The 13,135-nt window shown below is 40.4% G+C and overlaps 1 protein-coding gene and 1 long non-coding RNA gene across 2 annotated transcripts in view; one reads left to right on the forward strand and one right to left on the reverse strand.

Annotated features, from left to right (window-relative positions):
* Nucleotides 1–13,135, reverse strand: part of LOC127473224 (uncharacterized) — a 68,853-nt gene that overhangs the window by 15,294 nt on the left and 40,424 nt on the right. The window lies entirely within an intron of this gene.
* SGK1 (serum/glucocorticoid regulated kinase 1) overlaps nt 6,129–13,135 on the forward strand; it is a 66,296-nt gene continuing 59,289 nt past the window's right edge. The window contains exon 1 of the mRNA XM_051792603.1: nt 6,129–6,212. Coding sequence (XP_051648563.1) covers nt 6,144–6,212 — 69 coding nt within the window. The 5' untranslated portion in view covers nt 6,129–6,143. The remainder of the gene's footprint in view (nt 6,213–13,135) is intronic.

The following is a 13,135-nucleotide window of genomic DNA, read 5'->3' on the forward strand; positions in this document are numbered from 1 at the left end:
TCCCTAAAAAAAATAGTGCTAGTTTTGAGTAAGCTTCCAAGGTGCTAAAATGCTTTTCTTTCTTCACAACAGCTTTATTAATGTTAGTCTTTAATCACTAGGCATCATATTGCCAGCTTTAATTTCTGGTATGTGATTGTGGTGATTGTGTGTGAGGGTTGTTACTGTGTCGCTCACTGTCCCGTTCCTCACAGTGACTGGGAGAGCAAGGAGCAAGCATAGATGAAGAACTGCAGGAAAATCTCGCCTTCAAGCTGCACCATGTAGTCCATGTGGTCTTGAGTGGCATATGGTCAGGGACAGGGGTGGCAAATACAGGTAGGAACTGGGGGACAAGGTAGATGCTGCCAAGGCCAGTAGCTAGAGGAGCAACCACAAAAGTGTCAAGAACTACTCTAAGGCAGAGCTAAAATGAAAGCCATATGGACACTCAACTGGTCTTATTTCTGGAGAGAGTGTAATGACTGGAAGAGTCAAATGTTCATTCTTCTCTCTTCACTTATCATTTTTACTTTCTGAACTCTTCTTAGGGTACTTTTTTAAATGAGCTGTGCTGTTATTCATCATTGGATACCAGGATAAAATATCAGTCATAGTTGCTGGAAGATATCCACCTTTCCCTGCCCACAAAGGAAGGGAGAGGAGCAACACTCACAGACTGATTAGCTGTGTGAGTTAAATACTACTTACCTTAACATACCATAGTGCACTAGAAATGATCTGTAACATGGTTTTGGACCATACTAGAGATGCTTTGAAAGCACAGCGAAGGGAACCACATAAAGGGCTGTGGTACTAAAAACTGGGAATTCATACTGAGCACTCTTCTTAGGCAGCAGCAGAAGATTTAGTCTGTTAAGGCTGTAGCTGATTAAACTCGGGCAATCACCAACCATATGAATATCAACAAGGGGAAGTGCTGGATTCTGCATCTGGGATGGGGCAACTTTGGAGGTACATACAGACTGGGGAATGAGATGCTGGAGAGTGGTGCCATGGAAAGGGACCTGGGGGTGCTGGTCAGTGGCAAGTTGAATATGAGTCAGCAGTACCCTGGCAGCCAGGAGGGCCAACCATGTCCTGGAGGGCATCAGGCAAAGCATCACCAGCCGGTTGAAGGAGGTGATTGTCCCACTCTCCTCTGCATTGGTGCGGCCTCACCTTGAATATTGTGTGCAGTTTTGGGAACCTCAATTAAGAAAGATATTAAGTTGTTAGAGAGTGTCCAAAGGAGGGCAATGAAGATGGTGAAGGGCCTTGAGGGGAAGCCGTATGAGGAGCAACTGAGGTCACTCGGTCTGTTCAGCCTGGAGGAGACTGCGGGGAGACCTCATTGCAGTCTACAACTTCCTTGTGAGGGGAAGAGAAGGGACAGGCATTGATCTCTTCTCTGTGGTGACCAGTGACAGGACCCAAGGGAATGGCCTGAAGTTGTGTCAGGGGAGGTTTAGGTTGGATATTAGAAAGAGGTTCTTCATTCAGAGGGCAGTCGGGCACTGGAACAGGTTCCCCAGGGAAGTGGTCACAGCACCAAGCCTGGTAGAGTTCAAGAAGCATTTGGATGATACTCTCAGGCACATGATATGACTCTTGGGGATGGTCCTGTGCAGTGCTAGTGGTTGGACTTGATGATCCTTGTGGGTCCTGTCCAGCTCATTATATGCTGTGATTCTGTGATTCTTGAAACTCATCAATGTAATCTACTTGTTCCCTGATATACCCTGGACTGATTTACTATCAGTTATCTGTTACATCACACTTGTAAGCATTTAAAAGCAAGACCAATTATTGACATGCTGTGTTCATAAAAGGCACAACAGAATAAGAATTCTGGCCCATACTTAGTACCCTCTGCACACTATGTCAGTCTCAGTTTATATTACCCCTTCAAGAAGATCTGCAATTAAAAAAACTTCCATGCCTGCCTATGGGGCTGCCTCACAGGTAGTCCAATGCTACCATGTGTTTTACAGGTCTCCAAAATTATGTAGTCAGAATATCTGTGTGTTTCTTTTCTGACTGCCCTTACAAAAAACTTATTTTATCATTGAATGAGTATACGACAATTTAATGGAAACTGCTAAAGGTCATTAAAGCATGAAGTACCTGTAGGACTTGTTTAAAGTGCTTGGTATATCTGGCAGACCACCAAGCTGGTGAAAGCCCTTGGTGTTTCATGACAATCACAATAAAGCACCGCTGAGGGGGTTGGCTTGGCTCAAGTTCTTATTTTCCTACTCAAGTTTCATGCCTTTTGATTGAAGTTAAATGGAGTTTTATGCTTATTTCAAGTTTAATTATGAAGCCATGTCTTTGGCATCATAATAAAGTGGAACACTTTTTCTTAGAAAAATATCTCTGACTTTAAATCTTTGACTACTGGTATAAAAACAAGTGTGTGGTGTTCCCCTTTTGTTCCTCTTATGATTTTTGATCTCCTGAGCTAGATATAAGCTCTGTAGGCATTGAGTAACCCCCTGATATCTGCAGTAAAAAAAAAATTGTTTGCAAATAAAATTCTTTGAGGCCACAGAGCCAGCAGGATTTCAGCTGAATAGAATTCTCATCAAAATATGGATATCCTGGAGAGGCCAAGGAAATCTCTATGTGATTCAGGGATAGTGTCCTAGCTCATTCCCCTTGTAGAAATGCACTGGCCTCAAGAAAAACAACTTCTACAGTACTTCAAAACTATCAGGCTACTTTAAAAGTAGTAGGATTTTTTTTTTCTCTCTAATAGAAATATGCTTAAGTGCATAGTTTGTTTAGATGAAAAGAGGCCAACACACAAATAAAATAAATAGTAAAAAATGTCTGGAGGTCAAGTCCCTGGCACCAGGACTCATGAGATACATTCACAGGGGAAGTAACCACCCCCAGCAACACTCTGGGTGCCACATTCAGGAGGCTGGAAGGAGAATGGTGTTTCAGTCAGCAGTCTAGAAATCTTATAGTGGAGGTAGAGGCAACACAAATGGTTTTGTGAAAGAGAAGACAGTGTTGAGCCCTCAGGAGAAATATCTGAGGCTGAGAGACAGATCAAAGCTGTGGCTGAACAGATCAAAGATCTCAAAAATAAATGTATGTGCATAGCAAGCTGCCTGGCTTGCCTGAGTGAAAGTTCTTTTTTGACAGTAGTTTTCTTGCATGTCACATTAGCCAATAAAGCACGTGCTGCTCAGAATAGAGTACTGAGAGATGCCATCAGTAAAAATTGGGTACTTGCCATTATGTACATCTCTATGTATAAGCACCAGAATATAGCTTACAGCTTTAAAGCACAGGAGAGGATTAACAAGAGACCAAGGAGACTGAGGGACAGGCTGCAAGATGGAGGAGGATGGTGTCGACTTCAGGGAGGCCTGGCTGAGGCGTGTTGAGAATTCCATATTTTCTGAAAATCCCCTCAACATCCCTCTAGCTAGGCACTCTAAATCACTGGTCAGTTTTCAAAGACTGGACTGAATTGCTCCTTGGTGAAATCCATTAGTCCTGACAGAGGAGCAGAGTGGAAAATTCCCTGTCTCCTTGCTCCAGTGACAATTAGTTATATAAAGTGAAACAATTCTGATGAGATATTGGCTTTTCAGCCCACTGCTTCTGACAGTCCTGTAAGAACAGTCAAACTAAAAATTATGTCTTTTGTGCTACTTTGACCTTGAACTGTAGCTTCAGAAGAAGCATTCACATTTCTGACCTGGGATGGAGCTGTACCTTCCCCCTGCAGTTGCGACCAGAATTTTCATAATGGGCCCAAGAAATATTTCTTAGAGTATTATTGTGGCCACAGAGATTGATGCAATTAAAAACAAGGGGGAAAGGCAGGAAAAGGACAGGAAAAGACAGAGAAGGGAATGGAAAGGACGGAGAGGGGAATGGAAAGGACAGAGAGGAGAAGGTTTGGGAAGGTTTGTGAGGATTTGGGAAGGTTTAGGAAGATTTGGGTAGGGAAGGTTTGAGAAAGAAAGGTTTGGGAAGGTTTGGTAAGGTAAGGTTTGGGAAGGTTTGGTAAGGGAAGGTTTGGTAAGGGAAGGTTTGGGAAGGTTAGGGAAGGTTTGGGAAGGGAAGGTTTGGGAAGGAAGGGAAGGGAAGGAGAAAGAGGAAAGGGGAAAGGGGGAAGGGGGAAGAGGGAAGGAGAAAAGGGGGAAAAGGGAAAAGGGGAAAAGGGGGAAAAGGGAAAAGGGGAAGGGAAAGGGCGAAAGAGGTTTTAAATGAATGACACGGCACTTAGTAAGAGAATTACATCCTTAAGAAATGCCAATTCTATATGAGTACAGCCAAATAAAATTGTTTACAAACTGTTATTGAGGGCTAAAGGTAGAAAGTGGGGAAATACATGTTTCTTACTTGTGAAAAGGTCACAGCCTACAAACTCCTGCCTACATGCTCCTCAACATGGGGTCTCAGTGAGGTGCATGGGTCAGAAGACCAATGAGATTCTCTGGGGAAGAGTCACAGTACTAGATGTTTCTACTAGGGGTTTCACCTCTACATGCAATAAGAAGAAACTTACTCTGGGATGGGATATACAGTGTAGGTGCTCTTATTTTTCAAAGATCTTCAGAAAAGGAGATAAAAGGGACAGGCAACAGTGACAAGATATCTTTAAGGGCTAGTGAAAATGGCTTCCACTGAAAAATGTGAAATGCTCAGTCTATTTACCTAACCATAGAGATGCTTAAGAAATAACCGGTTTACATTAGACCAGTATCCTCAAGTTTACTTTATACTACAGGGCTGATCACCTTCACAGAGAAAGGCTGGGCAAGAAGCTATGGCTAGAATCAGAAGCCAGATCAATATTAGAAATTAAGTCTTTTCTTGAAACTAAGGTTTATTAACCTAGAACATAGGCTGAGAGGAAGTGATGAAGACTTTATTTTATTTTATTTTATTTTCCAGATCTTGATGGAAAATATAGCTTAATTAAAAGATACTTTACAGTTTAATTAAACGCATGTTATTGGATTCACTGGACTTGGTGAAAATTAATTCAGTTGAGTTTAATAGAAAGGAAGTTAAACAAGGTGTCCTTTCAGGATCCTTTCAGTCCTATTTTTCTGAAATGAAATAACCCTTCTGGTTTTAAAAGCTATATATCTATGTTTCTATGGAAATATCTGAACAAATTAGTCTGTGTCTGCTTGCCTCACATTTATCTGCACCACATGTAGTAAATGTACTTTATTAGGAACTGTGGGTTTCCTTTAACCTCATTGAACTTCATAGCTGTCTACAGCATGTCCTGTCACATAACCCAGTGTTGCATTGATCATCAGATGGGCTTTTTTCTGAAGTACCACTGTTTAAATCATTGCAAGGAGAGCAACATAAGAAAAACATTTTTTCAATTGACCTATATCTCGCCTCTTTTTACTCAGAGACTGTCCACATATAAAATGACAGCTACCCCTGCCACTTTCCCAAAGGAAAGACATCACCTTTCAGCACTTCTTTCTTTGAGCCTTCCTACTATCCTTTGTATGGTTATTTGTGTTTGGCTGCTCTGCCTGTGCATCTCTCCCTCTCTCTATCCCTCACCCCCTCCCTCTCTCTCTCTGTCTCTGTTCCTGTCTCTCTCTCTCACTGTCTCTGTCTCTGTCTCTCTCTCTCTCTCTCTCTCTCTCTCTTTCTCTCCGCTGTTGCTGAACTGCAGCTCCCGCTGGAATTTGCACAATCAAAAGCGGCTCTCATCTCAAACAGCAGTGAGTCACACCACCTGAAGAAGAAGAATAGCAAATTGAGCACAGTAGCCTGTCTGCTTACAAAGTGTGTGGTACCAGTAGCACCCACAGGATGGATGAACCTGGGTTTATGTGAGACCCACTTAGCTTGAGATCTGCTGCCTGTGATCTGAAAGCTGTAAAAGGATTTTACAGGAGTGAATGTGTTTGGGGGATGCTTTTAAGAAGCTAATAACAAGCAACATCTGAAAGCTGGAAAAGGCTGCTACTTGCTGCTGCTGCTGCAGTAGCTGGTGCAGCAGGATGAATGTGTAAAGGACAGCTGCCCGAGCTGTGCCGGTGAGTCTCCCGTCCTGCTCTGTCTTCATTAACTGAAAGGATAGAGAAGAAAACAGATGCACTAAGCAAGTGCCACACTGGCACACTGGATCTATCACTGTGTACCCTTCCCTGTGGAAAATGGTCAACAAAGACATGAATGGATTTCCAGTCAAGAAGTGCTCAGCTTTTCAGTTTTTTAAAAAGAGGGTAAGATTTTCCTTTATTATTTTTTTTATTGTTGCTGCATTTGCTACTTTGCTAGAGCAAAGAGAAAGTCATAGAAGAAGGAAAGTGTTTTATACTGGTGTCCTACTGTAATGCATAGGCAGTTCTACTGAACACCAAGGGCAATAGCGCCATAGGTGAAGGGGAGCTGGGGAGGGGGGACAAGGATGGGAGACTGAAAGGCATTACGTCAGCAGTCTTTGCTGTGGAATGTGTATCTCCATCACAGCTGACCACAGGGCTTGACGCAATACAGCCCGCTATACAGACTGGGGTAATACAGTCCAAAGCAGAGTGCAGGGTTGTTGCAGCTTGTCTCTTGACTCCCTCCGACACATCCACCTAGGGCTATGGCTCCCTCCACACCTTGCATTCATTTCCCTGGAGTGCGACATTACCCACCTCCATTCATCATCTCACCGAATAGGAAAAAAAAAGAGAACAAAGCAGCATTTGTGAGCTCAGCAAAATACTTCACAGCTTGTAATTTGCCAGTGATCACAATTAATGCAGGAGAAAAGAATAAGACTGAGGTACACCTGGATTTGGTTTTCTTTTATATTTTTTTACTTAGTCAGATAGGATTTAGAAAATACTGGCTGTGTATTTTGTTTGCAAGGAAATGCAAGTGTAACTCATTACCTCATCACTTTAGTGAAGTCCTTTCTGTTTCTTTGACTCTTTTACAGTGACAGTACTGCACACTCTTTATTTAACTTGAGCAACAAAGTAATTTCCATGTGACAGCAGGACAGGTATTCTCAGTAAGTCTGGATAGACACAGAGAGGAGAAGTAAAGCATCAGAAAGAGATTGTTAGAAGGGCTACCCTATGGAAAGGATTTCCTGAATGATTAAAACGACAACCCTCTCTTTAAACAGACTGGAGTAGGAGCAGATAAGCTGCTCCATTCACTCATTAGTTCATTCATTCATTCATCCCCATTCATTCTCTCTCTTCCTTATGCCAAGAATATGGTCAGTCCATTTAACCCTTCAGGCAAAGGAGTTACACCAGTAACTAATTTGAAAGCCAGGGTCAAACCCTTTTGGGCAATGGTGCCACATTTAAGGGCAGATGAGGAAAATACTAGCAAGGTCAATCAGAAGAAAAAAGTGCGTTGTCAGCCAATGTTTGTTGCTTCCAAGGTAGTTTGTAGAAGCCTCAGATAACCCCAACACCATCTAAATTCAGACTATAAAAATAGTTCTTTTCCTAAGCTCCTTCTCATTTAAGAACATTACTATTGGCATATGTACGTCTGATACTCAGCTCACCAGAAAGGTTTATCTGGTTTTTTTAAAGTGTCTTGAATGTTTTAATAGAAATGTATTCTTAAAGAGGAAAGTAACTGGCTTGCAGTTCCTGTATGAGGTTAATTATTGGCAATTGTCTTCTATTTCTGCTTAGAGCTGACAAGTTATCACTGGAAACTATCTGATTTTGTTCTAGAAGAAGATTGTGGTTTGTTGTTTGTCTTTTTTTCAGAGCTACACTGATAATCAGTGAATTTTCAATTCACAGAGATTTTTGTAGTCATATTTGAAGAAACTGGCATACTAATACAGTCCTGGACAGTGGATCAGGACAAATAGCTGTCTTTAGTTTCTGAGGGTTTTCATTTTTTCAGATGTTGCCTCTTTGCTATTGTGATGAAGATAGATGAAATCAGTAAAACCAATTTAGATACACAAAGAAGAAAACTCTCTCCCTCTACATCTCTATCCATAGATATATGTGTTCATTGATGTTTCTCTTACCCCTATTACCTTCCTCACAGAAAATTCTCTGCATTCGGATGTTAACCACATTCTTCCAATGTCAGTGCTTGAAACATGCACAAACAAGAAAAGCTACATGTTCATAATGTGTTGCTTGCTCCCAGCAATATAACTTACATTTGTTGGAGTGGTGATGTGCTGCATGTAACTACTGGGAGAATGGGGAGAGATGGTTAAAGAGTTAATTTGGTTCCCTGCCAATGATCCGGACACTCTGGCTGAACAACCACCAAAATCTCATGTGTACAGCAGCATAGTTGCTGAGTTTCTTGATCTGAGTGTAGTGTGTAGTAGAATTGTTTGACAGTTTGCATCACCACAGCACCATAACCAGCAACCTACTGCATGCACCCTACGTCCACAGTGAGAGGCAGGTCTTGCACTATGGAGCCTAGCAGTCCTGGGTGCAGGGTGAGGTATTGCTATCCCCTCTTTCCTGATAGGTGAGTGAAACCCAGAGAAGGAAATTTATTGTCTGGGTAGAGCGTAGTCTTCTTCCAGATCACCAGCAGGGTCTGTGATGAAACAAGGAATGGGACTTCAATCTCTCCATTTTAAAATAATTTTGTCTATCTCTGTAAAATCTCACACTTCCAGTAGAGATGCTTTCCAAATCTAATTCTAGAAAATTAATGTAGATTAGAATGCCCCAAATTTAAGGAAATACTACTATTTTTTCAACTCTGTTAGATTTTTTTTTTTTTGGAAGAAAGTGCCAGACATATCTTCATTGTTTTCATTTTCCATTGAGCCTCATGTTTTCATTAAATTGCAATCCTCTTTGTTGCTGTGTCCAAGAGTGCAGAAAGGACTGGCAGAGCTCTGTGGATTTAGAGTAGGCTAAAAGTGCATTCAAACATTGACTTGAATTTGAGGACCAGATTTTTTTTAAGCCTGGTTTATTCTCTGATGATAAAGTACTGACCCTCTGGGATGCTGTCTGCTGTGTCAGATGATTCAGGGTATGGGCTAATCATGTCCAGAGGTCAGAGAACAGGAAGGAAAGGCTGAATTTAAAAGGCAGCACACTTAATTAAAATAAAAGGGGAAATAGAAACAATTTGTTTTGCAGAATACCTGTAGCAATCAATTCTGGTAGGGTTGGAACAACTGAATAGGGACTTCATCCACTTAAAACAGGTGCAGTTTGAAAGAAAACCAAAGGATTTACAATACCTGTCTTTTTTTGTTGCAAAAAGTGTAACAACTAATTGCACCTAGGATCAGCAGGCTACCTTAATAGTTAAGTTTTTTTTTTTTTTAATTAATGATGACACAAATCTAAAAAGAGCAGGGGAGAGAAGATGGGTCATATATAGGCACAAGGGGCAAATCTGAAGTTAATCCAATGAAGATAAATTATAAACACCATTGTTCACATAGTATTGGGTCATGGCATAAAAGAATTACCTTCTGATAAGGCTGGGAAATGAAAAGACATTGTCATCTCATAGCATGTAATTACCTTAATATTTTTTGCCATCCTTTTCCCTGTCCACTGACATTGCATACTGGATGCCAACATAAATAGTCTATTAACTTGCTTTGACCGTAAACAGCTGGGAAATCTCTCTTTTTCATATGCTTGCAGCATTCTGACTTTCCCAAAGTTCAATAAAAAGGGTTTGTTAATTGGCAGAACTCACATCACTCCATTCTGAGGGGCTCACAGGTCTCACCCTTAAAAGTTGTACTGGTCCCTACCAATTCAAAAGATTACTGAATGTGGTAAACCTCCAAATATGCTATTGCTGTTCAGTCAATGGGATATCCAAGGGCAGAGGGACATTTCATTTTCATCTACTGCCATCCCTTCCAGTTGTTTTTTGTGGCATTTGCACTGCCTCATCTGTCACATTGGCCTACCTTATAAAGATTTTTGGATAATATTTTGCAATATATATATGTATAAATAACATACAATGTCATATAACACAAGACAAACCAATATGGTTACAGCAGGATAAATGATATGAATTATGAACTGTCTCTGTCACTTAAACACTGATTAATGATATGGTAGCCTCAGTGAACATGGAAATTCATTATCCTCTTAAGTCTGGACTAAGACCAAATACAAATTTATTCAGAATGTGAAGAAAATAAATGACTGACAAATGGAAAAGAAATAGCTGTCTTCCATAAAAGGAAAAAAGAAAGAAACAGGGCATGACTTAGAGAGGAAGTTTATTGTAGGGATTAAGGATTTGCTCGTCTGAAACCTGATAAGGGAAAGAATATCCATAATCCCTCTTCACTGAGAAAATTTACATTAATTAGCAATTTAGGTCAAGCTAAAGTGAATGAGCAAGAAAGAAGAGAAAATAGCTATCTTTGTTTCTACGCAGTTTTTCCAAATATGTATGTTGTGGAAGTCATGCCCTTCTCCTTTCTAGGTTGATATTTTATGGCACTACACACCAGCAGCTTTCTCCATATCCAAGCTGAGGAGACTAATTCATAAACATCATCATGCATGAAGATGACAGCTCAGCTGCATTAGAGCTCAAGGCAATACATGGCTGAGGAGACTGCAGAATCACCTGAATAACATTTTTAGGACTACAGTAATTTAATGATACAGAAAGCCCTTGAATTCAGTACTTCCAGATGACTTCCTACAGATTATGTTCCCTCTGGTAGATTGTGCTGTGGGGGGACTGCTCTCTGTTCTGTCACCTGTACAGGTCTAGAAGTTCATTTCAGGACTGGAGTTATCTTTTATTTAGGGTAATTGGGAGCTCACCTATAAGAAAATAAGTAAGAGACAAACCTGACTCTACCTTAGGAAAATGCCATCTTTATATGAGTGAATGGTTATACTGCTGCTTTTCTTAGCTGCTTGGGCCAACCTCACAGAAGTACATAAATTTTATAGTTGATTTCCAGAGACAAGGATGCTGGCTGACTGCAAGCAAGACAGTTTTGCTGCAGTAGAGACTTGTTTCCCATCCCACTTGTTCTTTGTAGAGACATGCTGAGCTTCCATGGCTCTTCTTAACATCAGCCAAAACTGTAAGCACTCAGCCTTACCCTGCACAACCCCAAACGCCTTTATCAGTCTATAACTTGAGCATTGCAGACCACAACTGCCACAGGGCTTTACGTTAACTAAGATAAAGGTGGCCTTTCATCTCCATCAGGCTTCAAATATGTTGCAGACACTCATCGAGCTGACCAATAATTTTCTTATCTTCTGTCTATCAATCACTTTCTGAAAAAGCCTAACAACACATGAGACAAAATATGAGAACTGATGAGAAACCGTGTAAGGCCCCAGTACTGGTTTTCCATAAGGAACTTTGTTTTCTTCTGTCTTCCCATTAAACCAAGGTATGCTTTGGGTTGGGATCACTGCTAATATTTTGCTTTTCAGCTAGCATACCGGAAAAGATTCATGAGGCAAAACTGGCAATGTCTAGACAAGAAAGTATCTGTGAGTCTCTTGTTCAAACCTAAAATATGAAAACTTAAAACTTAAGTATAAAAGTTTAGAATAAAATGAAAAAAAAGGAAAAAGGAATAGGGAAGGATAGAGGAATGACAGCAGAATGAGACAAAAGGAAAGAAAGAAAAAAGGACTAGAGAAAGGAAACTCTTCTTATTCTTTTCTCCCTTCCCTAACCTCTTCCTTTCTCTTTCACAAAAATGTAAGACTAGAAAAGATGTCCATACTCTTTAAGCTTGATATCCTTTCCTAAACACCTCATAATTCCTACCACAGATTTGTCAAGCTGATGCTTGAAATTGCCCCGTTCTCTTTCACTTTTGGAAAAATCACTATGCTTGAAAATTTAGAAATCTTCCTCTTATTTTCAGTCTAGTTTTACACATGACCAATTTATTCCCATTTACTCTTTTACCAACACAAAGCAACAACTTATATAGTTCTTGCCTTTTCCTCACATGTACAACCACTGGTGTTTTTATAGAGAGTAGCCATTTATTCTTTCAGTTATATTTGGCTAGGCTAACCAAGCCACCTTCTTTTAGACTCTTCCTTTAGGATAGACTTTCCATTCGCCATTCAATCTAGAAGACAAAGGCAGCTGTCATATTTGCTGGCCTAGAGATCTCTTTGGTGCTACCAAAGCATCTGTATACTCCTCTTTCACAATTCTTTCTCATGGAGTCCACTACACACTTCTAACCTCCATCCCACTCTTTTCCTCCTATTCTCGTCCTCTTTTGCTAAGCAAATCTACGCATCATTGACAAATTTTCTGAGCACAAACCTAGGTTCTGCATCAAACCTATTTCTCTTGTCAATACACTTTTAGCTAGTTCCTTTGTCTTGTAATTATTTTACTAGGACTACTCCATTTTAACCTATTATTTCCCCTGTGTTATCACTGTGTTACTGAATTACCAAAGACTATATGTATTAGATTATCCACAGTTACCTCATCAAAGGAAGACATCAGGCAATTTTGGCATACTGGTCAGTGCATATTGCCTGTCATCTCATTTTCTACTGAACCTTTTAAAATTTTCTTCAGATATGCTAAGTTTTGTTTCTGTTTACATAGTCCCATAAGGTTTTTTCCTTCTATGTTGTACATCAGTGTTGTCCTAGAAAATTCAGACTACATAATTCATTTTAAGATTTACTTTTTATCTCATCTCACTCTTTCTGAGAAACAGATTTCTTTATTTTTTTTAATTTCAGATTCTGACGGGATTTTTTCAGTCACACTCACAGCTGTTCTATCACTTTCAGATCCTCATTATCCAGCATCACTAAAATCAAATAGCAATGGGGGGAGGTTCCTTTGAGAGCCTGTTCTGGCTCTTTCCTTTCAAGATCAGATTAGATACTGCCTGAGCCTGAATAGTGTTTTGGTCTCCCTTCATTATGTGCCTTCAGAGCAGAGCATGACTTCTGTTTAGGGAAGGGCCACCTGTGAGATCTCCGAGTCTTCCGCCAAGTGCATGTTAACAGTGTTTTAAATGCCACAGAGTCTGTAGTCAAATTCTTAGAGCAATCCTACCCCAGACACAATGTTGTCACTGCTCTCATAACTCAGCTCAGCAGCTGTGGTATCATTTGCCCGCAGTCTAAACATCCAAATTATCTGAAAAAAGTTGTGATGCAAGAAAATGACAGCAAGAAGAACAGCACAA

The sequence above is a fragment of the Manacus candei genome, unplaced genomic scaffold (genome assembly GCF_025592945.1).
Source record: "Manacus candei isolate 608988 ecotype Guabito, Panama unplaced genomic scaffold, ASM2559294v1 h1tg000034l, whole genome shotgun sequence".
Lineage (NCBI taxonomy): Eukaryota > Metazoa > Chordata > Aves > Passeriformes > Pipridae > Manacus > Manacus candei.